Source organism: Trichosurus vulpecula, chromosome 2 (genome assembly GCF_011100635.1).
Source record: "Trichosurus vulpecula isolate mTriVul1 chromosome 2, mTriVul1.pri, whole genome shotgun sequence".
NCBI lineage: Eukaryota > Metazoa > Chordata > Mammalia > Diprotodontia > Phalangeridae > Trichosurus > Trichosurus vulpecula.
The window spans coordinates 200,863,577-200,889,389 of record NC_050574.1 but is presented as its reverse complement, the minus strand read 5'-3'; the positions used below and the strand labels follow the sequence as shown (position 1 = coordinate 200,889,389).

Below are 25,813 nucleotides of genomic sequence, written 5' to 3'. Positions count from 1 at the left end.
TATCTAAGATTTCATTTCCCTGTTAACCAAGTTGTTCTAGACTTCCTAGTCTGAAGACATTGGTTGAGAAAATAGAAGCAATATTGACATTTCCTTTACTTTTGGAATTTTTTTTTAAAAAAAGGACATTTCTTCCCCACCCTATATGATTTTTCTAATGACTTACCTGTTCTATTTCTCCTTAGTATTTATATACTGTTGATTGGAACAAAGACAAGACTCAGATTCATGTTATGCCAGATACACCAGATATTCTACAGGCCAAGCAGAACCAGACATTATTTAGTCAGGTAAAGATATTTAAAGCTGCTTAATGTTAAGTATAAAAATTTCTTTTTAGGCTTGGTCAAAAATATTAATTTAATAGAGAACATACTTTAGAAACATAGAAGGAAAAGTAGAGTGCTCAACAAGTTCAATCCAATTATTGCTACAACACTCACATACATCTCCCATAAATGAATTTGACTGCCCTCAAAAAAGGAAATTTTTTGCTATCAATTTATCATGTGTGTCACTTGGCCTGGTCATACCCTAACCTCTGTGTCCAAAGCCTGGACTGAGAAAATGCTCAGCAATAGGAGGAAAAGTACCTTAAATTATCCTTTTTCTTCCCACTCCAATAATGGACACAGTCAAACATGACGAGCTGTCTCGTGGCTCTCAGAGATTCTAATTTCACACTTGGCTATTTCCAGTCCTAAAACCCCAATGTCAATAATGGAATATTTTGGCATACTCACCAATGACCTAGTCAGAACAAATATTTATTAAATGCCTCCTATGTGCAAGCATTGTTCCAGGTGGGATAAAATCACACACACACACAGACACACAGACACACAGACACACAGACACACACACGCAATCCAAGAGTCATTGTTTTCAAAGAGTTTACATTCTATTTGGGAAGACAACAAGTACATATATAAGTGTATGTAATTGTAGGTTATAAAGGTGTCCTGTGACTATAAAATGCCTTTCAAGCACAGATAACACTGGATGATATAATTGGAAATAAAATGAAAATGTATACTGACTGTTGAAATCACAAAAAAAAGGCTTTTAAGAAATGCCAAGGTTGTCTTTTTTCCTATGTCTCCAAATTATAAAAGATTAGAATGTGGCCATGCCCTCTTCGATTATATTTCTGTTTTAAAGATCTACCAAAAATCAATGGGAATATAATAAAAATCCTTTTAATTTTAGAAACTGTATAAACTTGGATGGGAAGAAGCATTAAAGAAAGGCTATGACCTCCCACCTGATGCAATTTCGGTCCAGATGGCCAAAGCTTCAAGAGACATTGCCAGTGACGTAAGTAGCATATCAGGTGCTGTTATGTCACCTCTGTCTGACATCATGATTGGTTTTTACATGAACAGTTGCTATTAACAATGATTATTTAAAATACATCAAGAAAGACTATTTTTCAAATCTAGAATTCAGCTTTCTAAAGTGCTTTGTTTCTGACACCGAATATATTAGCTATTATTTAAGCTTTGTGGCATCTGTACATTTGATATACATTTCTTGTGTGTCCTCATTTGAGTGATCGATAAAAGATATTGAACAAGTAACCATATTTTGCAAACTAAAAATTAAATATAGACTGCAAATCCATTTGCAAATATTTATGAAAAGCATGCTTTTCTTCCATGAAACTGGTATTGAACCCCCAAAAAATCTTACAGCAGGTATTCTTAACCTTTTTTGTCATGCCCTTTGAAAGTCTAGTGAAGTCTATGTACCTCTTTGTAAAATAATGATTTAAATGCATAAAAGTTTAAATGCATAAAAAGTTAAAATGAAATATTAGTAGCATGTTAAAAAAAGTTCACAGGCTCCAAGTTAAGAACTCTTGTCCTAGAGGTATGTTCATTTTCCCCTATCAGTAAATGGAGACCTTCAGAATGATAATGATCCAATAAACTCTCTTCAGGAAGTTATAGATCCCCATTATGCTGTAATCTGGCATGAATGCTTCTGTCTTTTCAATGAGTATGCCTTGAGAGACATTGGGTCACCTTGCTGAAATCTAAATAAGCTCTATTTTTTTCTTTCTAGTATATCACTCTGTCTCTAGTTAGGTTTTGCTATGGCAGAAAAATAGATGCTTCTGACTATCTCCATAATCTCCCTTGATCATCTGTCCCATTTATCTTACTAAATATCCACAGATAAGACTTATGTGGCTTACTAACAGTGTAGAGAGATTTCCACCTACTTAAATGTTGAAGAAGAGAGCTTCGTTCACACATATGTAGGCTTAAGAGATTTGATTTAGCTTGCCTTCTCTTTGTGTTAGTTTTTAAAAATTGTGTTACTTGTAATTTCAGTATAAATACAAGGAAGGCTACCGCAAACAACAAGGCCACCATATTGGATTCCGCAGCCTTCAAGATGACCCCAAACTGGTACTATCCATGAATGTAGCCAAAATGCAGAGTGAGAGGGAATATAAGAAGGACTTTGAGAAATGGAAGACCAAGTTCAGCAGCCCAGTGGACATGCTGGGAGTAGTTTTGGCCAAGAAATGTCAGACTTTAGTCAGTGATATAGACTATAAGCATCCCCTACACCATTGGACATGTCTGCCAGATCAGACTGCTATTATTCAAGCTAAAAGAGTATATGACCTACAGAGTGATGTAAGTTTCATTTCATTAAAATATTTTAAAATGTTATTGTTATTAAATTATTAGGTAACATGAATAACCTATATTGAATTGCTTGCATTCTCAATGAGGGTGGGTGGGGAGAGAAGAAGGGAGAGAATTTGGAACTCAAAGCTCTAAAAACAAATATTAAAAAAATTGTTTTTACATGCAACTGGGAAATAAGATATACAGGCAATGGGGGTATAGAAATCTATCTTGACCTACAAGAAAGTAAGAGAGAAAGGAATAAAGGGGGAGCAGGGTAATAGAAGGGAGGGCAGACTGGGGATTGGGGTAATCAGAATGCATGCCATCTTGGGGTGGAGGATAGGGGAGAGATGGGAAGAAATTTTGTAACTCAAAATCTTGTGGAAATTAATGTCTAAAACTATAAATAAATTAATCTAAAAAATTATTAGGTAAAACATTGTATTTTGAAGGATTAGTTATTCTGTAGTAGAGAAAGCAAAAAAAAAAAAAAACAACCTCCAACATCAACCCAAGTTAACTATTGGTGATGTTTGCTTTATGATACATGCTAAAAGTTAAGTTAAATATTCCAAATGAAAAAATGTTCTTGTTGGATCTGATTTGTCCTCCCACAGAATGTTTACAAGTCCGATCTCCAGTGGCTCAGAGGGATAGGATGGAGCCCACTGGGTTCTTTGGAGGATGAAAAGAACAAGAAGGCTTCAGAAATCATCAGTGAAAAGAAATATCGGCAACCAGCAGATAAAAACAAATTCACCAGTCTTCCTGATGCCATGGACATAGTTTTGGCAAAGACAAATGCCAAAAACAGGAGTGATGTGAGTTGCTATTAGGAGATGAATTATAATCAGAGAGACTGTTGTTTTATACTTGAATGTTTTCCTGATGTTCTCACCTTCCCATGCTAAATCACGTAATAAGTGGGTTGAACGTGGCATGGTTTTTTTCTTACTCAACTTTTCTACAATGAGAAAAATATTGAATATCTCAACTTTTCCTTGAAGATTGACTGTAATAAAACCCTAGATTAAATTCTGAGGAACTGAATGATATGCTGAGACATTGAATATGCTTTAGCATGGGCAGTGGGAAAAATGTGGGGGAGCTGATATAATTATAACTCTAAGTCGTTACGGTTGGCTTACATGCATATGATTTAGTAAAATAGAGACAAATTTCATCTGAGTCAAATTTCACAGAACTTATGGCTTCCATTCCCACCTCCAACATAGTTGCTGATTTTTCTGACCCTTACATAGCAAGGTAGCAATACAGATTCCATTCGATGGAGGCAGGGAAATCCCTTATTTCTTTTAAATATCTGAGCCATGAGACTAACCTTGTAACCAGAGGAGGCTGAGTGACTACACTATGATTCTGTAGCTGGAGGAAAAGGTTAAAGATGGAGATTAAACAATTCTAGGGATAGAAAGGACCTGATTCATCTAGACTAAGGCCATCTAGACCTGATTTTGTGCATGAAAAAACTAAGAGACAGGGACCTGATGCATAAACTTTTTCTACCAGCGCAGATCCAGCAACGATGATGTGACTTACAGTTTGAAGTAGCTACCTGGGATACTATGAGGCTGAATGACTTGCCTCTGGTCACATAGCTAGTTAGTGGAGGAGCTAGTTCTAGAATCCAAATATCCTAACTCTGGATCCAATATTCTTTCTACCTACATCACAGTGTGGGGGTAATTTACTAGGTGATCAAGTCCAGGGCTATCAAATATTTTGGTTATTTTTTTAAATGACCAAAGTTAGCTACAATTCAACTCAATCTATTTTTGTATACATATATTAACATATTAATATATTATTAACATATATTAAACCTATACAGCAAGCATAGTAGTGACAACACAGTATAGCAGTTAGGAAACTGGCTTGGAAATTACAAAGACTTGTTCTGTGGCCTTGACACGTGCTAGTTATTGGCCCCAGGCAAGACATTCATTCTGTTTGTTCATCTGTGAAATGGGGGCGATAATAGCACTTTCCTCATGGGGGTTGTTATGAGGGTCAAATAAAATATGTAGGTTATGTAGCCCAACCCACTGAGTTCATAGAGATTAAATGACGTGCCTGGTCTCACACAGTATCTGAGGTGGAACTTGAACCTGGGTCCCCTGATGCTGAGTCCAGTATTCTTATCGTCCTGGGTTAACGATGGTTTAAAATTGAAAAGATGATGTCTCTCTTTTCTGCTAATGCGTGTCTCTCAATAATGTTTAGTTCTAGTGCATTAGGTTGCCCTGGCAAATTAATATAGTTACCTAATATTCTGTTAGCTCTTATTGGAAAAATCTCTTCTTCCTCATTCTAGAGACTCTATCGAGAAGCTTGGGACAAAGACAAGACACAGATCCACATCATGCCTGATACACCTGACATCATGTTGGCAAAAGCAAATTTGATCAACACGAGTGATGTAAGTTCAGCTTGGGAAATATGCTTTACCAGTGTTCGTTGAAGTTGCTTCCAGGCTAGTCAATTCCAAGTTATTTTTAATATCTGAATTATTTTAATTAATAAAATGCTTTTTAATTTCATTCCCCATATTAAGACTTTGGGCTTTCTACTCTCTAAGTAGTAGCAGACACTTGCAAATGATGTACATGAAGGCAAGGTTACATGGAATTGCAGTGTCGTTTCCCCAAATCCGTAATTATAAACATCACTTTCTTAGGATGATTTCTATGATATAAATTCTAAAGTATGGTAGACCAGCAAGCTTTGGGCACATATAATATCTCAGCAAAGTCCAAATAAATCTTTTGTTTATAGTATATGACTACCATGAAAATTCTAAATCAATAATTCCTTCCCATGCTCTGAATATAGGACCAGCATGCATTTAAAATATGTCAGTGATGTGAGAATTTGCTGCTAAACTGGAATTCATAATTTTCTTCTGAATACTTTAAGCAACAACAACAAAATCTAACTCTTCAAAAATGATAAAGGTCTCTTTCCTTTCATAAGTGGTCACCTTTTTTTTGCTTGACATTAAGTATTATATATCAGCATCCTTTTGGTTGTATTCAGAGCTTGTGTGACCAGATTCTTCCTCTGCAATTATTGTTTTAGGATTTTTTTGGAATTTTTATGCAATTCCTCTTGATTCCTGACAAAGACCTCTTACAAAATGCTGAAATGAATAAAGTAAATAATACTTCATTGATCTATACTATGGCTGACCACAATGTCTTTCTTTTTTTTTTTTTGAGGGTGGAAGGCAGGGCAATTGGGGTTAAGTGACTTGCTCAAGGTCACACAGCTAGTAAGTGTGTCAAGTGTCTAAGGCTGGATTTGAACTCAGGTCCTCCTGATTCCAGGGCCAGTGCTCAACTTGCTGCGCCACCTAGCTGCCCCAATGGCTTTCATTTTAAAAAAAAGAATGTTAAAAAATGGAATTCATTAATTTCCCAATTTCATTTGAGTGCCCTGTCTCATCCATGTTATTTTCTTGGAACCTGGAAATATTTAGCACTTTGGCCCCACCAGACTGTAAGTGATTTTTCAGGAGGGAATTTGTTAAAATAATTTTGTTCCTCTCTCAATAGAAACTCTACCGATTAGGCTATGAGGAGCTGAAGAAGAAAGGGTATGACCTTCCTATCGACGCTATACCAATCAAAGCAGCCAAGGCATCCAGAGAGATTGCAAGTGAAGTAAGTTCCCATTTTTGCTTTGTACCAGCTTGATTACCTTTGACATTTCAATCGAATTGTTCAAATCACTTCTGAGCTTAAAGCAAATCTGTTAAAACGTAACCTATTAAAACAGAGGCCTTGATTATTCTGGAATATCATATGAAAGAACAACAGTCCATGCCAAGTGTTTGACATATACACAATTGCACATTTGAATTTGATTCATATTTGAAATTTCAATTCACACTTGGATATCCTGTAATAATTTGTGAAATCAGTAAATTCACAAGCTTTCTGAATAACCTATTGGAGTTAATATTATCTGTAATCTGTCACAGATGGTGATGGTAATTTTGACTTGCTTTCCCCCTTGCTTCTCCCCAGTACAAATACAAAGAAGGCTATCGGAAGCAGCTTGGCCACCATATTGGAGCCCGTGACATAAAGGATGATCCCAAGATGATGTGGTCTATGCATGTAGCCAAGATCCAGAGTGACAGAGAGTACAAAAAGGACTTTGAGAAGTGGAAGACCAAGTTCAGCAGCCCAGTGGACATGCTGGGGGTTGTGTTGGCCAAGAAATGCCAGACCCTCGTCAGTGACATAGATTACAAACACCCCCTGCACCAATGGATGTGCCTGCCTGACCAGAATGATGTCGTCCATGCCAGGAAGACATATGATCTTCAGAGCGATGTAAGTTTAAGGCTATTGATTGGTCAGTAGCAAAGCATTTCTCTTCATTTTTTATCTTCCATGACTGTTGCCTCACTGTAGTGTAGGGCCGGTACTTAAGAGCTTAGCTCAGTGCCCCTAGTTTTCATAGAATTATGGCATTTGGAGCTGGAAAGGACTTTAGAGATAACTCTCATGTTATAGATATGGAAACAGAGGCCCTAAGAAGTTACATAACTCATCCCAGAACACACAGGTAACAAACAGCAGAGCTAGCATTCAAAACCAGATCCTGTAATCCCAAATCAATATTCCTTCACCTACACCTCAACCACCTCTCTTCACAAGCTGAAATTCCTGGAGCCACTATCCATCCAACAAACACTCAGAATAACCTTCAGTTGGCACTTTAGAAAAAGGCATAAAAATTAAGGATGGTTTTGGTATGAACTTTTGGGCAAGAATGTGTGTTTTTGAGTGATATCTGTAATCTGATGTTTCACTTTACATAAGCTATGGCTTATTCTACAGCTTCTCCAAGTAAAATCTGCATAAGAATGAAAACATAAGCAAACCAAAAAAAAAAATTCATCCCTCCCAAAATTGATGTGACTTTTATGTTAACTGGCTATTAATTTGAAATTTCAGATTCTGTATAAGTCAGATCTCCAATGGCTAAGAGGCGTCGGCTGGTGCCCCAGCGGTTCCCTTGAGGACGAAAAGAATAAGAGAGCTAGTACAATTTTGAGTGACCACATCTATCGTCAGCACCCAGAAAAGTTCAAATTTTCTAGTCTTATGGACTCCATACCGATGGTTTTGGCAAAGAACAACACTATAACAATGAACCATGTAAGTCTTCTTATTTGGGGGAGGAGGGGAGTTTTATTTTGTTTAATTTCTAGAAATGTCAACATACCTATCTCTTGTCATACCCATAAAGGGCTTCTTAAACTTTTTTTCACTTATGACCCTTCAGCGCTTCTTGAATTGTGGGTTGCGATCCCATATGGGGTCATGACCCAATAAAATCCATTTAATGAAAATCCTATTTCCATTCATTTTAATGAGGAAAATTTTGGAGTATTCCTGAGCTCCTCCAAAGTCTCCTGATTTTTACTTATAAATACCCAAATAACATATAGGTAAATAGGTATTTGTAGTTGTTCAGTCCTTTCAGTCATGTCCAGCTCGGTTTTCTTGACAAAGATATTGGAGTGGTTTGCCATTTCCTTTTTTGGCTCATTTTACAGATAAGGAAACCGAGACAAACAGGGTTAAGTGGCCTGCCTAGGCTTGCCAGTAAGTGTCTGAGTACAGATTTGAACTCAGGAAGATGAGTCTTCCTGATGCCAAGCCCAGTGCTCTATTGACTGTGCCATCTAGCCATCCTAAATAGGTATTTAGTTGATAGTAATTACAGAGAGGAGAAAAATTGTGAGTGAATATTGTGGTTGTGATGAGGACAATGAGTCAGCCTGCTACTAAGGGTGTATGCAGGGCAAGGAAGAAGAGCTGCCTCCAGGAACCTCAGCTTCTTCTGACTTGAAGTAGTTTGCACAGATTTTTTAGAGAAGTACCTGCAGTTCCTGAGGTGGAGGGCTGAGACTCTTCTGAGGCAGACGATTGCATTTCAGGGTGAGAAAAACATGAAAGATTGCTTTGCCTCTCTAGGTTTATGGTGTAGGACTCACCAAAGTGGTGGATTGTTCTAGTGGTACCTGAGGTAGCTTCCCCTGTGATCATCAAGCTATACAGAACTGACAAACTGCAACTCTCATCTTCAACCTGGCCTGTCTTAGATTAAGCACATGTTCTCAAGCCTGCTATGGGAAGGAATGTGTCCCTCATAAAATAGTGAAAAGTAATAAGGTGAGAAGGAGTTGTCCTTCATAAAAGGAGTGGAGGGAAAAAAAAGGAACATATTATAGTTGTCTGTTACAGCAAAAAAAAAAAATCCATAAAGCTAGCATTACTAAGTAAAGTATAAAAGTCTTTTCTTTGGTAAAAGTATGGTTATTTTAAATTTCTTCACTTAACATTAAAAGTATCTTTCTTATGGAAACTTAACTGTCCCTCCCTAGGCTAGAACACCTTACAAATGCTAATACTGCCTATTATATTATACTTATAAAAAGGAAAAGGTTTTAGCAGCTTGGTTCATTGTTGTATTATCCTTGTGATTCAATATGACATCGTGTTTCTTTGTATTTGTTTCAGCGCCTCTATACAGAAGCATGGGATAAAGATAAAACCAGCATCCACATTATGCCAGACACCCCTGAAGTTTTACTTGCAAAGCAGAATACAATTAATTACAGTGATGTAAGTGATTATACTGCATTACATTGATGTTTTGAATATTAAAAGAGTTTTTCTTAAAAATATTATTTTCACATGAACTTAAACTTATCTATCAATATCTTAGAAACTGTATAAACTTGGCCTAGAAGAAGCCAAGCAGAAAGGCTATGATCTGCGGGTAGATGCCATCCCCATCCAGGCAGCTAAAGCCTCCAGAGACATTGCCAGTGAAGTAAGTAAATCCATGCAATGTTCCACCATCAACTTAGCTCAAAATTTTCTCAATATCCTGTATTTATAGCTTAGCAAATACATGTTGAAGTCCAAGCTCTCACAATACATCGCTCTAGAAATATGTTTTCCAGATAGTAGTTTAATGTAAGTAAGCTTAGTGAAATCCTCAAACCCAAATCTACATGCCCAAAAGTAAACAATCTAAAGCAGGGGTGGGAACCTGTGGCCTCGAGGCCACATGTGCCCTTCTAGGTCATTGGGCGTGGCTTTTTGACTGAGTCCCAGTTTTACAGAACAAATCCTTTTATTAAGGGGATTTGTTCTGTGGAGTTTGGATTCAGACAAAGGGCCACACTTGAGCACCTATAGGGCCGCATGTGGCCTCGAGGCTGCAGGTTCCCCACCCAGAAACACATTCTCTAAAACCATATTTCCATGTTTATTTTCAGCGGTTTAAAAAATAAAAAGATATCCGACTGCACTTCCTTGGCTTATCCATGTGAAGAATGCATTTGCCAAAAGCTGCTAATGAGTTGTAGGGTTTATTCCAAAGTTCCTATTAGTAGTAGTTCCTATCAGAAAGTCTATGTGTTTTACTGAGCCAAGAGTAATGTTAGACACTATCCTATTCAAAGTCTTTCCCTCAATTGTGTGTTTCCCCTTGTACCTGGTGAGGCTGAGAAGAGAATCATAGAAGTGACATCATCGCCATCTAGTCCAGTCCATTAACAACCAAGAATCCCCTTTGTTACATACCCAACAAAATGTCATCTAGCCTTTTTTGGGGGGAAGACCACCAGCAAGGGGAAACCCAGCACTTCTTGCACCAGGCCATCTTATTTTTGGATATGATTAATCATGAGGAAGTTTTTCCTGACATCAAGCCAAAATCTAGCTCTTTTCCACTTCTGTCCAGAACTCTGAACTCTAACCTCTGTGAACAAGCAGAACCTATCCAATCCTTCCTCTTCATGACAGCCCTTCAAATATATTAAGATAACTATCATCTCTCTTCTCTCTCTATCCTCAAATTTTCTTACTCAAGTTAAACATCCCCAGTTCATTCAACCAATCCTCCTATGATATGTTGTCTAGTTCTTCTACCATCCCAGCTACCCTGCTCCAATTTATCAATCTTTCATTGTATAGTTTTGCTCAAAATTCTAGAAACATTTGAAATGCTAGAATATCTTCCAGCCTTATAAGTAGAGAATATAACTAGGAAAAACCAAGAAAGCTAGAATGGTTACTTCTGCATCTTAATTCACTCTTGCCATTCCCTTTTCCCAAAAAGATGAAGAGAAAAATCTTGACTTAGGCATTTTTTTCCTAGAACTCTAATTGTAGAACTTCTTTTTCCCCCTAACAACTATTTTTTACTAAAATGTTTTTCCAATGTCTCAACATGGTATGGAAGGGACCAAGGATATTTTTAAGGATACCCCAGTGCAGTATAAATTCCAGTAGGTGCTACCCATCTGAAAAGTGTTTAAATATGGCCTCCAAAATGGGCTTTGTGTTTGTCACCAGAGGGCTAGCCTAAGTTCAACAAGGCTTACCTCTGTGGAGGTGATCACTGGGTGATGTATTTGAGGGGACCACAAAGTCTGACAGTTTGGTTACGCTCAGGGTGGATTACAATTACTAGGGTAAAGGACACTCACACACAGAGGAAACAAGAGTCTTGAAATACTAATGATATAATCACAAATAAACAAACTAGGGCTTTTACTATTGCTTGCTGTGATAGCAAACCTTTTGTTCCCTCTAGTACAAATACAAGGAAGGCTATCGTAAGCAGCTTGGCCACCATATTGGAGCCCGAGCCATTCATGATGATCCCAAGATGATGTGGTCCATGCATATAGCCAAGGTTCAAAGTGACAGAGAATACAAGAAGGACTTTGAGAAATGGAAGACCAAGTTCAGCAGCCCAGTGGACATGCTGGGGGTTGTGCTTGCCAAGAAATGTCAGACCCTGGTCAGTGATGTGGATTACAAGAATTACTTACACCAATGGACCTGCTTGCCAGACCAAAATGATGTCATTCATGCTCGTAAAGCTTATGACCTTCAGAGTGAAGTGAGTATTGACAACTAAAACATAAATGTTGGGGAAAACAGTTGATCATAACACCCGGAAAATATAGCAATCAGATACCCAAACCTCATCATCAGATCCATGAGGAAAGCAAAATGCTTTCCTTTCCTAAGACTATTGATGATTTTCCCTGAATCTATGCTAATGGTATGGTTTAAACAGATATATACACATTTCAAGGTCATTTTTCTCTTATAGGGCATGGTTTCTAAGTTAGCCCATTGGATATAAAATTGAGACAATAACATGCCTATCTACAGATTAATTTTTTTTAATTTTGTTTAATTTACTTTCAAATGCTTTTTAAGTGAGGATTCATGACAGATTCAAAAATAAATTTCATTACTATTTATGTCAACAGAATTTATATAAGTCAGATCTTCAGTGGCTAAGGGGCATTGGCTGGGTGCCAATTGGTTCTTTGGATGTTGAAAAATGCAAACGAGCTACAGAGATTTTGAGTGACAAGGTCTACCGTCAGCCTCCGGACAAACTGAAATTTACCAGTGTGACTGATTCGCTGGAACAAGTGTTGGCCAAGAATAATGCCCTCAACATGAACAAAGTAAGCCCTCATTCTTCTGGGGAAAAAAATGTCAGTGTTTCTACCATGGAAATCATGGAATCATGGAAAAGGAAGAAAAATCAGTAGAGAAAAAAAGTTGAAGATTTGTTTTAGTCTAAGGCATCTGTTGTTCATCAAGGTTTCTGAAACTTGGTTTTAGAACAAGAACCTTTGGCTACTTTATATATAGTGGCACTCTGAATAGAGCACTAGACTCGGAGTCAGGAAGCACTGAATTCAAATCCAGCCTAAGACACTGGCTAACTGGGTGACCCTGGGCAATTCACTTAACATGGGCCTCAGTTTTCTCATCTGTAAAATGAGGACAAAATAGTACTTTTCTCCTAGGGTAGCCATGAGGTTAAAATGAGATGTTTGTAAAGTACTTTGCAAAACTTAAATGCTATATAAGTGCTAGCTATTTATTATTATTGTTGTTGTTGTTGTTGTTAAGTTCACTATTTTTTACATTATTAGAGTTTTATAGCATCTCAAATTCTTTGTAAGCTTCCTGCTTACCACGTGCTTCAGTAGTTGTTATTCCTTTATGAATAAGCCTACATTAGAATTCATTCATTCAGATATCCACCCACTCAAAAACCATTTACTAAGGGCCCACTATGTGTTGTGTGCTGTGTTCCTACTATGTGCAAAGCACCGTGCTTAACAGTGGGAAAAATGCCAAGGTGAATAAGACATGGCTTTGCCCTTATCAATTTCAAAATCTATTATAAACATATATAAAAAATATGCAATAAATTTAATGTTGAATATAGTATATTAAGAAATAAGAGAAGTAAAAAATACTATGCATGGTCTAAGGAAAGAAAAAGTATTTCCAAACTCATTACTTCCTAAGTCATCCTATTCCTCTCGGAAAACTCTAATTGTTAGAAAGACATTTTAATATAGAACATAAATAGTACATAAATTCTTCTTGTACTTCATTTTAAAAAAAACTACTTATGTGATCAAGAAAGTTCTACTAATTGGTATTTCATATCATTCTCTGATATATGTACTTCATTTTTTTCCTTGGTAGCGTCTATATACAGAAGCCTGGGAAAAAGACAAGACTCAAATCCACATCATGCCTGATACACCTGAGATTACACTAGCAAGACTCAACAAGATCAACTACAGTGAGGTGAGAACACATATTGGTCTTTGATGTGTCCAGTATTTCTCTTCAAGTTGTTTTTTTTTTTACATTTAATATTGGGCAGTTAAAATTGGGTAATTGATTAAATGGACATACAGCCCATCTTTCCCCAACACCTTTAAGTCTAATAAATATAAAATTACTTCTAAAACTGGTAAAGATTAGAGTTAACCTCAAATATTTTAAAAATCACCCTTTTAAAATTTAGTACTAAACTTCAGGGTCATCAAATTTGCAAGTCATCACTTTTGAAGACTTTTATGAACCGATGAAGAACAAAATAAGAAGCAGAATAATTTATTCTCTAACAATGCAATAAAGACAAACACTTTTGAAGGCTATAAGAGATATGATCATAAAAATAATGATCCATGGTTGGTCAAGGATTGAGGATGAAACATACTATCTATATCCTGCCCAAGGTGTGATAGATCTAGGGTATAGAATGAGACACATATTTTCGTACACAGCCAATGAGAAAATTTGTTTTTCTTGACTATGCCTATTTGTCAGCAAAGCTGCTCTTATTCTATCCCAATTTTTATAGGGAATCTATACTTTACAACTTCTGAGGCAGAGTATTTGCCATAGACCTGCTAGTCAATTTCACTCCAGCCTACATTGTCAAACTGCATATTTCTTTTTTATTTTAAAAAGAATATAAAACTTTAGAATTTCCAAGTTGGAGAGTACCCTCCAAAGCCACCTAGTTCAAATCCTTCCCAAATCACCTAGCCCAATCCTCTCATTTTATAACTGAGCAAAATGAGACCTAGAGAGGGTAAGTGGCTTGCCCCAGGTCCTATGGGAAGTAAACAATAGAGGTGCCATTCGAACCTTGGTGTTCTGACCCCAAAGCTAACCGTCTTTTCACCATGCTGTGATGAATCATCTCATGATCTCCAGGTCTCTTGAAAGATGAGTTCTTCCCTCTCCTGTCTAAGACTAACCCCTTCCATGTCCCTGGTCCATTCTTTTGCACTTCCTTTAATATCTTCCTTCATTATGTCCTCACTCGAGCTAAACTTCTCTCGAACAATTTTAGACTTAACAAGTAAATAAGAAAGCACAAGTACTTGAATAAACAAAACAGGATGATTTTTTCCACATGCACCATTATGCAGGTCTAATGAAAGCTATAATGCAGAAAGTTTACTCCTCTTATAGTAAGTTGATTGCATGTACTTCTCTTTGTAGAGTTGAGTGATTCATTCCAAGCCTTTTGTCAGTTTTTTTTTTATTTTGAATGTTAATATTTCACTGCTTCTTTTTTTGTGAACTTAGAGCCTATACAAACTTGCCCACGAAGAAGCGAAGAAGAAAGGCTATGACTTGCGAGTTGATGCTATCCCAATCGTGGCAGCCAAGGCATCAAGAGAAATTGCCAGTGACGTAAGCTATTGGTTTTTTATCCTCTCTGTGTCAGCGCTCTGCATTCACAAAAGGAGACAAAGTTAAAAAAAAAGAATTGCCCTTGACATTTAAAAATGTTTTTTTCATGTATCATAGCAATTGATATTTTTAAAAAAGCTGAAATTTGAGGAAATGATAAACACAAAGGGCAAAAATAGGGTGATAGCCTGCAAAACTTAATGTATTCAGTAGGAGCTGAGTGATCAAAAAGCAGGAGAGGCTGAACTGATGAATAAAACATTGGTGCATATGGATATAGGTAAGAAGAGGCATGTAAGGACAGATCTAACTGGACTTATTGAATATCTTCACTGCTTTAGTATTCTGCTTTCAACAGAAATCTAGCAGGGAGGATCAAAGTGAGGTGTCCTATAATGTTTTGGCTGATAGCTTTGAAAAACATACATAACGAATGCAAATCATAGGTAGCTCTGCTAAGATTGTGGAAATAGAGATAGATAGATAGATAGATAGATAGACAGACATAGATGACAGATAGGTAGATAGATACATAGATGGATAGACAGACAGATAGATAGATAGACAGATAGATGACAGATAGACAGACAAATAGATAGATAGACAGATAGACAGACAGATAGATAGATGACAGATAGATAGATACATAGATACATAGATGCATAGATAGATGGATAGACAGACAGATAGATAGACAAATAGATAGATAGACAGATAGACAGACAAATAGATGACAGAGAGACAGACAGATAGATAGATAGATAGGTAGATAAGAAATAGGAGATAGAGAGCAGTTAAGAGTAGTGGATAGAGTACAGAACTTGGAATTAGGAAGACCTGAGCTGTAATCCTGCTGGAGATACTTACTAGCTGTGTGACCCTGGGCAAGTTATATAATGTCTAGTGGCTTCTGTTTCCTTATGAGTAAAATGGGGTTAAGAATAGTACCCACCTCACAGGTTTATTGTGAAGATCAAATGAGTTAACACATATAAAGCATTCTGCAAACCTTAAAGTACTATATAATGTTAGCTTGTTATTATAGATAAGCAGTTCTCAAACTTTTTGGTCTCAGGACATCATTTCACTCTTACTGAGAAACTCCCCAAAGAGCTTTTGGGTATGTATATCTATCAAGATTTACCATTTTGGAAATTAGATGTTTATCTTATTACTAAATTATTATTATTAAAATTGTTTTGACTTTGGGTACCCCCAGGGGTCCATAGACCACATTTTGAGAATCTCTGGAGGACAGACTCAGGCCTAGTCTAAACTTGTTATTCCTTGCAATACCTCCTGGGTCTATACAAGTACTTAAGGATTAGCTCACAGAGTGGTACCATCATCCTTGTGTGGTTTCTATAGATCAGTCCCATGACTCTGTGGAGAGCCTGGCCATATTTCCTATACTCAAGGCCCATATCCATATAGTCACAGATGGTGAATTAGCTCCACAGCCAAGTCAAGCAAAATGATAACATGCTATCCTTTGCAGATGAAGAGGATACTATAATTCACCCCTTCCCCCATAAACGGAAATGAATTTTGTATCCATCAATTGTATTTTTATCTATATCTATCAATGGCCATATTCCATGGCAATTCCTAGTCATCCATTTCAATGACCATGAAATGCTGCCAACATTATTGATGGAGGCGGAGGTTGAATTTAGGTCTCAAACATCATTAGCACTAGATCTCAGGAGAACACTCCTCAAGTACAGGTAGCCCATCACCACCATCATAAAACTGATGCTGAGCTCTTTCTAACATCTGTCCCATGAAAATAAGAGGCTATTATAGAATAAGAAATTCTGCTTAATCACTATTACAGACAGTCCTTTATTTAAGACAAAGCCTCCTTAATTAAAACCATATTATTACTTATGATGCTTGGAATAATAGGCAGTACACAAACCCTATGGCTCAGCCAGACTGCTTCCTGATGTTTTCTAGCTGATCACTCCCTCCCTATTCATTCTGAGCTTAGGCAGTATCTCCCGGCACTGGTGCAACAGCTCTCCCATAGTCTCTCTAGCTCACAACCCAAACCCCTTTCTTAGGGGTCATCCAGTGGTTCCCTCAGGTTCACAGCAGTCCCACAAATTCAGCACCAACTCTGTATAAGACTCTGCGAATAGAGATGAGAATGGAATTTGAACCTGTGTTTCATTAATATAGGGAAATCATGAATGAGGAAATTCCAAATTAATATAACAACTATTCTGAACGAGTACTTATTTATAATACTGAATTCCTTATGCTAATATAGGTCATCACCTTTCCTGCAATTTATAATCTTAGAGAGTTGACTGAAACATTGAGAAGTTAAATGACTTGCCTAGATTCACAACGGCCAATGTGTGTCAGAGAGGGGTCTGGAAGAAAGGTCTTTCTGGCTCTGAGGTCAGCTCTCTATTCACTGGATGCAATCTACCATATACTACACTGCCTCTCGTTTGGAATACATAGATAAGAATTAAGCAGTTCCTTTATTTAAAGTGCTTACTTTCTATTGGTTCCACAAATCCTTCAGTTTGCTCTCCTCTCCTAGGGACCTTTTAAACAAAACTTTATGGAACAAGTTGTTATATTGTTATGTTTTAGCTAAAAACACTTCAGAAAGTTTTCTGTTATATCTTATACCTTCTTATGTTATAGTTTACCAAATATTATTTTAGATGAAGGAAATACTTAGTAAGGCATAAAAGTACCATATAAATGTGAGGGAATAATAATAAATTATGATTTTTGATAATTTATGTGAAATTATTCTGTATCATTGATCAGGAATATTGTCTCCATAATTACCTAATTTCTGTAGGAAAATTAAGATTCTACTTAAATTAAGAATGTAACCAGTGTACGTCTAAATATTTCCTACATTTAACTTACCTTGTTCAAAATACACTATTGTCTTTCACCTATAGAACACTGTTAGCTTCACCCAGTTATAAATTCTATTTATTTAGGAAGGAAGGTCAAATTAGTATTACAAATATTCTGATCTGGTACTTATTTACAATGCTAAATTGAGCTAAGCTGAGTACTGTCTTAAATAAATGGAAGAGGTATGATCTATGCCTTTTAGAGTTTTATAGTTAGACACACAAAATATATTTAATTGAGGCATTTTCATTCCAGTACAAATACAAAGATGGATATCGCAAGCAGCTTGGCCATCACATTGGAGCCCGTGACATAAAAGATGATCCCAAGATGATGTGGTCTATGCATGTGGCCAAGATCCAGAGTGACAGAGAGTACAAAAAGGACTTTGAGAAGTGGAAGACCAAGTTCAGCAGCCCAGTGGATATGCTGGGGGTTGTTCTGGCCAAGAAGTGTCAGGTTTTGGTCAGTGACATTGACTACAAGCATCCTCTGCATGAATGGACATGCCTCCCAGACCAAAATGATGTCATTCATGCTCGCAAGGCTTATGATCTACAGAGTGATGTGAGTATAGATTTGAACTTTGAAATATATCAGTAAAGGAAACATTTACATAGTATATGTAAACAAGCAAAAATTTAAATGGAGTGGAAATCATTTAAATAGTTTAGCAAACTATCACAGGTAGTTGGGAAAGAGATGATCATTTAATCTATTATAAGGATGCACTGTTATTTTAAGGAGCCAACTAAATGGATGTACACCAACACATGCCACCTACATTTTTGCATATGGTATAGATATTAATTGATACCTAGAATACATTGCAAATATGAAATTATTTTTGCTTGCTAAAGGTAGGAATCATATAGAGTTTGAGTCAAGTGTTGTTTTAAAGGTTATTCTCTATTATGATCTATATCATTGCTATTTTTAATATCTTAGGTTCTACATAGATGCATTATTTTATAAGCTGGACATATTTTGTTAGAAATTCCACATTACTCTCAATTAATATTCTGAATCAACTAGAGGAAGGCGTGGTCTTCCAATATTATTAGAGGATAAAGATGCCCCTTTGAAATAAAAAGTAATTACTTTACAATTACTTTTTTGCTTCTTTGACTCATAAATACCATTTCCAGAACCTTTACACTTAGAGAAAACCTAGATGGTATTCTTATGGAATGAAAAGGAAAAATAGTTTTTCTGTCTTATTAAATTGTTTCATTATAATATATATTTTATTTTTTGCTTGATCACATCTAGTTAGTGGATAATGAATCAACTCTGTGTTTTCCTACCACGTGGGGACGTCATCAGACACTATCAGGGGCTAATAGGCTATGGAAAGAAATGTATTTCTCAAGTCATAGATTTGAAAAGGACATTTTCTTTGCCAGTATTATGTACTGTGTAAATTTCTGAAAGAAATAGTCATCATCAGAGAGTTTTGGAGAATTAAAAAGAATTTGGAATAATTATGGAGGACTTTATATTCATTGATTGATTTGAGAAACTTCATGGTCCACTCGCTATACTTCTCTTAAGTAACATTTGAAATGCAGGCAGCTGTGTTGTAAAGTTACTGCTAGAAAGAGACGTTTTTCTTTCATTATTAAATATAATTGGGAGCAGCCGTTGGTATCTACAAATGTAAACACTGACCTTCTGGCTTATTGATTTATTTCATCTCTTTCCTTAATTGCATTTCAAAAAAATATTACTGTTGTATTCATTCATTCAACAAAGTACTGTGACTAGGCACTGGAGAAGATACAAAGACTTAAAAAAATTATAGTCTTTTATGTTAGCCTTGAAAGAGCTTATAACCATGTAGCATAATGTGGGTCAGCTCAGTATTCTTCCCAAGTTAAATAATATAAATGAAAAGGTATTGAATAAAACTGTAAAATATTGTTTTCAGTGTTTTGGTCTTTGCTTAATTATCAAAATTCCCTTTCCTCTTATGTGAAGGATGGTGAACATTAATATCATTATCCAAAGAGAGTGTTTTGGTTTGAAGGCAGTCCTCATCTTGGGGGGGGCGGGGGCGGAAATCAATTGGAATAGTATATAATATCATTGGAAATTTCTGTAGTGTAAAAAGCAAACTGCACCAGTAAAATAAATAAAAAGAAATATATGATTCTTTCTAGCTAAGCATAGGAAAGCTTCTGAGTCATTTCTGAACAATTCCTTCATTTTGCCTGATTAATGCACTAGAGAAAAATTTCTGGGAGAAGGAAAGCGGGTTGTACTTAATTATTAATCCCTTTGCATCTTTTTCTTTAAATTAGTCATCTCTCTTTCTGGCTTAGTGAACTAACTTCTGATTATTTTTATCAACAGAATTTGTATAAGTCAGATCTTCAGTGGCTGAGGGGCATTGGCTGGGTGCCAATTGGTTCTTTGGATGTTGAAAAGTGCAAAAGAGCAACAGAGATTTTGAGTGACAAGGTCTATCGTCAGCATCCAGACACACTGAAATTTACCAGTGTGACTGATTCTTTGGAACAAGTGTTGGCCAAGAATAATGCCATTACCATGAACAAGGTGAGCCTTCAATTTTCTGAGAAATATTCAATTGAATCACCTAATTAAAAGCCCCAAATGGAAGTTGCCAAAATCTCACAGGATTGCCACAGGTACTAATTACATTCTAATACTTAGCAGAATTAAAATAATAATGAAGTTGTGACCTCACATACTTTTAAAATGTTGCTGTTGTTCATTTGTTTTAGTCACGTCCAACTCTTTGTGACCCTATTTGGGGTTTTCTTGGCAAAGATCCTGGAGTGGTTTGCCATTTTGCCATTTTCTTCTCCAGCTCATTTTACAGAACTTGCCCAGGGTCACACAGTTAGTAAATGTCTGAGACCTGATTTGAACTGAAATTTTCCTGACTCTAGACCTGATACTCTATCTGCTGTGTCACCTAATTGCCCTTTGATTCATCTAAGTAATATCTACTTTTCAATGTGTCTAATATAAATACTAGTGATCAAAATGTTCAAGCATCCAAATTTATACATTTTACCCATACATAATAATATTTTCTGATAAATAATAATTCTGTTTTAATTTGGCTTCCTAGAATTTCCTCTAAACATTATTTCTAATATTTTTCTAATGTTAACTTATCTTCCTCTGTAGCGTTTATATACAGAAGCTTGGGACAAAGACAAGACTCAGATTCATATAATGCCTGATACCCCTGAAATCATGTTGGCAAGACAGAACAAAATCAACTACAGTGAGGTACAAGACCTTGTCATTCTAAATTTATTTTGCAGTTGCATTTAATTATTATGATCCTTCCGACTTGAGTTCTTAGGCCATGTGTGGAAGTCTTTGAAAACTCTTAATTCTTTTTTATTGGACTATTAGGTTGACTAGATTATTTAGGCCATAGAGCAGCCAGGTAACTCTTTAGATCAATGATGATTAAAAATATGGTTTCAGAATCAACTTACTTATTACCTCCAACAAACTGGATTTTTAAAAGAATGAAACCAAATACATAATCAGAACTCATGTTTGTGGGCTAGAGCTGGACCTTAGAACTCAAGGTTTTAGAATTTATACTATTTATTGCCCATTTTGAACTATTTGAGGGTGGGTGGTTTGATAATCTGTAAGTGATTACCTCTCTCGCTTCTTATTTAATTTATTTTTTTTCACGTAGAGTCTCTATAAACTTGCCAATGAAGAGTCAAAGAAGAAAGGTTATGACTTGAGAGTTGATGCCATCCCGATTGTGGCAGCCAAAGCATCAAGAGATATTGCCAGTGATGTATGTAACCTAATTCAATATCATATAGTTTCCAATATGGGGAGTTTTCTTTGAACTTTGGAGAGGCAGCTGCTTTTCAAGTGGACATTCTTGTTTAGTTTGATTTTATAAAATGGAAGAAAAAATTGTAATAGGACAAGCCAAAGAAAACGATGGTAACTGCAGAAAACCTAAACATACATTCATAGCCCAATATTTCAAAAGTGACCCAGACCCTCGTTCAAACAGAAAATTAAATTTGAGTTTTAATTTATGCCTTCCTGAATTAGAGGGAAATATTCCCACACCTTGTTGCCATTTGACCCTTTCAACAATTCACACTGATTAAAAATCGGACCTAATGCAATATTGAAATCAGTTAATGTCCACTCTAATACCAAAGGAGATAAAACATTCTAAGCCACTTTTGCTAGGGAAAGATAATCCTTTTTACGTATCAAATAAGCTAACTTTCTACAAAATTGCACTACTTATGGCATGGAAATCAACAAAGAACAATCCCTAATTTTCCCTTACTACGAGGGCAGGTTGAGGTATTTGTTTAAGGGGTGTGTTGTGGTAGGAGAAGAGTACATGAAAAAAAAATCATGATGTTCAAAGTAATTGATCTTCTGAAAGAATCACCATGATCATTACAATAAGCTTATAAATATATGACCCATTTTTATCAATTTTAAAATGCAAAAGTCACCTTTGTTTCATTTCAGTACAAATACAAAGATGGATATCGCAAGCAGCTTGGCCATCACATTGGAGCCCGTGACATAAAGGATGATCCCAAGATGATGTGGTCTATGCATGTGGCCAAGATCCAGAGTGACAGAGAATACAAGAAGGACTTTGAGAAATGGAAGACCAAGTTCAGCAGCCCAGTGGATATGCTGGGGGTTGTGCTGGCTAAGAAGTGTCAGACTCTGGTCAGTGACATTGACTACAAGCATCCTCTGCATGAATGGATGTGCCTCCCAGACCAGAATGATGTCATTCATGCTCGCAAGGCTTATGATCTACAGAGTGATGTAAGTACTAAAAAGGCATAGTAGTGGTAGCACCAACAGCAGCAGTGGTAGTAGTAGCAGTAGTAGTAGTGGCAGCAATAGAGTAGTAGCAGTAGTAATAGTACTAGTACTAGTAATATTAGTTGTAGTAGCAGCAGCAGCAGTAATAGTAAAAGCATTTAATATAATTTCCTCATCAATATAACCTACCGATGACTGAGATTATATTCAATATATCCAACTATGTGCAACATCCTGTACTGAACAATGGGTTTATAAAGCTAAAAATTGACACAGCCCCTGTCCTCGATGAGCCTACATTCAAGCAGAGAGGATAAAACACATTGATGAATAAAGATAATACAAAGCTGAACGTTAAAAGGGCAATGGGCTGTAAGAAATTTGGAGAGAAAGCACTTCCTATAGGAAGATTAGAGGAGTCATGAAGGAGTTGGGCCTTGACTTAGGCCTTGCAAGAATAGAGACTTTTAATAGACAGATAAATGGAATGAAGCCATGCAGACAAATGCGTAGAACCAGGAGAGAGCTGCACATGATCAGGAAACAGTGAGGGTCCCAGTTGAGCTGGAAGATAGAGTGCATGAAGACAGTGGTGTGAAATAAAACTGCAAACGTAGACAGGAACTTTACTGTGTATGGCCTTATGTGCTGTGCTATGGACTCTATATTTTATCTTATAGCGATGGGGAATCATTAAAAGTTTTTGATCAAGGGAGTGACATGGAGGGAAAAGTGCATTAGGAAGATTATTTTGACAACTATGTGAAAGATAAGTTATAGAAGTAAAAAAAATTGGATGGCAGAGATGCCAGTTTGGAGGCTATTAGAATAATTCAGATGAGAGGTAATGAGGGCCAGCACTAGGCTGGTGGCAGTCATTACGAGTGGAAAGGTGGAAAGAGATGTGAGAGACTGTGAAATTAGAATGGACAGGACTTGTCAATATATTAGATGAGGGCAGTCAGAGAAGAGAGAGGAATTAAAATGGCTTCAAGGTTTTGAGTATGAGTGACTGAGATTGTTAATGCCATCACTGGAAGTAGCAAAGCTAGGAGGAGAAGCTTTTGGTAAAGATCATAAGTTCATTTGGGGACTTACTGAATTTGAACCAACAACTATTCGGTGGTTAGAATTGCAAATCTAAAGTTATGGGAAGAGATTGAAGCTGGATATATTGATTTAGGAGTTATAATGAATAGAGGTGATGATAAAATCATCGGAGTAAATGAGGTCACCAAGTGAGAGTGTAGAGATATAAGAGAAGACAGATCAGGGCAGAGGTTATAGGATGCCCACAACTAAGGGTTAGAAGGGAAAGATGAGTCAGTGAAAGATTCCAGGAAAGAGGAGATGGTGAATATTGTTGGGTGCCTCAGAAAAGTCAAGGCTAGAAGTAACTGAGTGCTAACGTAGAAAAGATGTGAAGCTTGAGGAGAAATGATTGCTCCATTTTAGAATTTGTGATAGAGAAAGAGAAGAAATGATGTCAAACTTTACCTGCACCCCTAGCCATAGACTTTAAGGGAACAGATTTCAAAGTGTTCAGGGAAAGGATAGGTAGCCTATAGCCTGAAATTTGACAGGGAAATCCAGCCCAGCAGGGGATGGAAGATCTCAACAATGAAATTCTGGAGACTCAAAAGAGAAAAAAAAGGTTTAATAAGAAAGAAGCAAAAGATTAGTCTAAAGAGATTTTTATGGATGCACAGGAAAGTCATCCAGTTAAGCTTTTTTTTTAAAAAAAAAAGTATAGAAGATGAAAATGGGGGCAGTTGATACAAAAAAAATACAAAAATATAGTCCTATAATATTGGGAGCACCAAAACTCAAAATTAGCCAAAGATAGCAAAGAATGCTAAGGATAATAAAGAGATTTGGGAAGATTTTATCTATGTAGGGGAAAGAGGAAAATCAAAGGAGGGATAGAGCCTCTCCTCAGAATAGATATGCCAATAATAATGATGAAGAGAAAGTAGAACTTGTTTCCGACTCTTTATAACTCTATAACTGTCCATGGGGTTTTTCTCCCCCAGTGATACTAGAGTGGTTTGCCATTTCCTTCTCTAGTGAATTAAGGCAAATACAGGTTAAGTGACTCGCTCAGGGCCACAGCTAGTAAGTGTCTGAAGCTGGATTTGAACTCAGCTCTTCCTGACTCCAAGCCTAGTGCTCTATGCAATGAGCCACCTAGCTGCCTCAAAAGCAGAACTATTTAACCCTTATTTTGTTCTCTGCTAAGAAGAATAATTTTTGGATTAGAAAAGACAGAGCACAAATGGCTAATAGGGAATTAAACTCTCAGATAATTAGGGAGATAGTTCAAAGAGTCCTTCATTGTTTTTGATGAGTTCAAGCCACCAGGTCTGGATGAACTACATCACAGCTGCTAAAAAGAGCTGGCAGAACTGATCGCTGACTAAGCCGCTGCTAAGTTCTTGAAAGACTGTGGAGAATAAGAAGTGTTGCAGTTCTATGAAAGGCAAATGAACTGATTTTTCGAAAGGAAAGACGATGGAAGATACAAACTTCTGCATCAAGTTTGACTTGAATTTTTGGAAAAATTCAAGGATATTTTATTAAAGGAATAAACAGTGAACACCTAGAAAAGGAAGTCATGCTCTTAAAGTCAGGGAGAAGTTATCATGGCTTAAGCAAGAAAAGGTTATAGTGGATTATTCTTCTTTCCTTTTCTAACAGAGCTACTAGACTGGTAGATTGAACTATATGTAGAATATACTTAGATTTTAGCGAGGCATTTTACAGGGACTCGTGTTATTGATGTGGATAAGATGGAGAGATGAAGGTTAGAAAAAAGATCTATTGGATGGATTCAGAACTGGTTGAATGGCCCAAATCAAAGAGTTATCATTAATGGTTTAATGCCAACTTAGTAGCGAATCTCCAGAGGAGGACCCCAAGGATGTGTGTTTGGCCCTGCACTGTTTTATATTTTTTTTAAATAATGATTTGGATAATAATATAGATGATATGTTTATCAAATTTGCAGATGTCACAAAGGCAGAAGGAATAACCTACATGGTGAAAAAAATATCTTGACAAGTTAGAAAGTTGGGCCAAAACTAATTAGATGAAGTTGATTAGGGAGAAATATAAAGTCTTCTGTTCAAGATTTTTAAAAAGTCAGCCTCACAAGATCGGGTAGACCTGAAAAATACCTGTGGAATTTACTGGGCTTTAAGTTTCATATGAGATGATAATGATAATAATAAAAATGAAGAAGCAAAAGGAGGAGGAGGAGGAGGAAGGGAGAAGACAACTAATGATATTTGTACAGCACTTTATGATTTGCAACATGCTTACATGCATTATCTTATTTTATCATCTTAATAATCCTGT

General features: G+C 36.5%; 1 protein-coding gene across 1 annotated transcript in view; it reads left to right on the top strand.

Annotated features, from left to right (window-relative positions):
* The window catches only part of NEB (nebulin), a 239,440-nt gene that overhangs the window by 83,628 nt on the left and 129,999 nt on the right, over positions 1 to 25,813 (top strand). Inside the window, exons 49-67 of the mRNA XM_036744010.1 lie at positions 186 to 290; positions 1,210 to 1,317; positions 2,340 to 2,651; positions 3,266 to 3,469; positions 4,984 to 5,088; positions 6,224 to 6,331; positions 6,698 to 7,009; positions 7,637 to 7,840; positions 9,209 to 9,313; positions 9,417 to 9,524; positions 11,298 to 11,609; positions 11,989 to 12,192; positions 13,235 to 13,339; positions 14,639 to 14,746; positions 17,894 to 18,205; positions 19,994 to 20,197; positions 20,798 to 20,902; positions 21,330 to 21,437; positions 22,145 to 22,456. Of these exons, the coding sequence (XP_036599905.1) occupies positions 186 to 290; positions 1,210 to 1,317; positions 2,340 to 2,651; positions 3,266 to 3,469; positions 4,984 to 5,088; positions 6,224 to 6,331; positions 6,698 to 7,009; positions 7,637 to 7,840; positions 9,209 to 9,313; positions 9,417 to 9,524; positions 11,298 to 11,609; positions 11,989 to 12,192; positions 13,235 to 13,339; positions 14,639 to 14,746; positions 17,894 to 18,205; positions 19,994 to 20,197; positions 20,798 to 20,902; positions 21,330 to 21,437; positions 22,145 to 22,456 (3,441 nt within the window). The remainder of the gene's footprint in view (positions 1 to 185; positions 291 to 1,209; positions 1,318 to 2,339; positions 2,652 to 3,265; positions 3,470 to 4,983; positions 5,089 to 6,223; positions 6,332 to 6,697; positions 7,010 to 7,636; positions 7,841 to 9,208; positions 9,314 to 9,416; positions 9,525 to 11,297; positions 11,610 to 11,988; positions 12,193 to 13,234; positions 13,340 to 14,638; positions 14,747 to 17,893; positions 18,206 to 19,993; positions 20,198 to 20,797; positions 20,903 to 21,329; positions 21,438 to 22,144; positions 22,457 to 25,813) is intronic.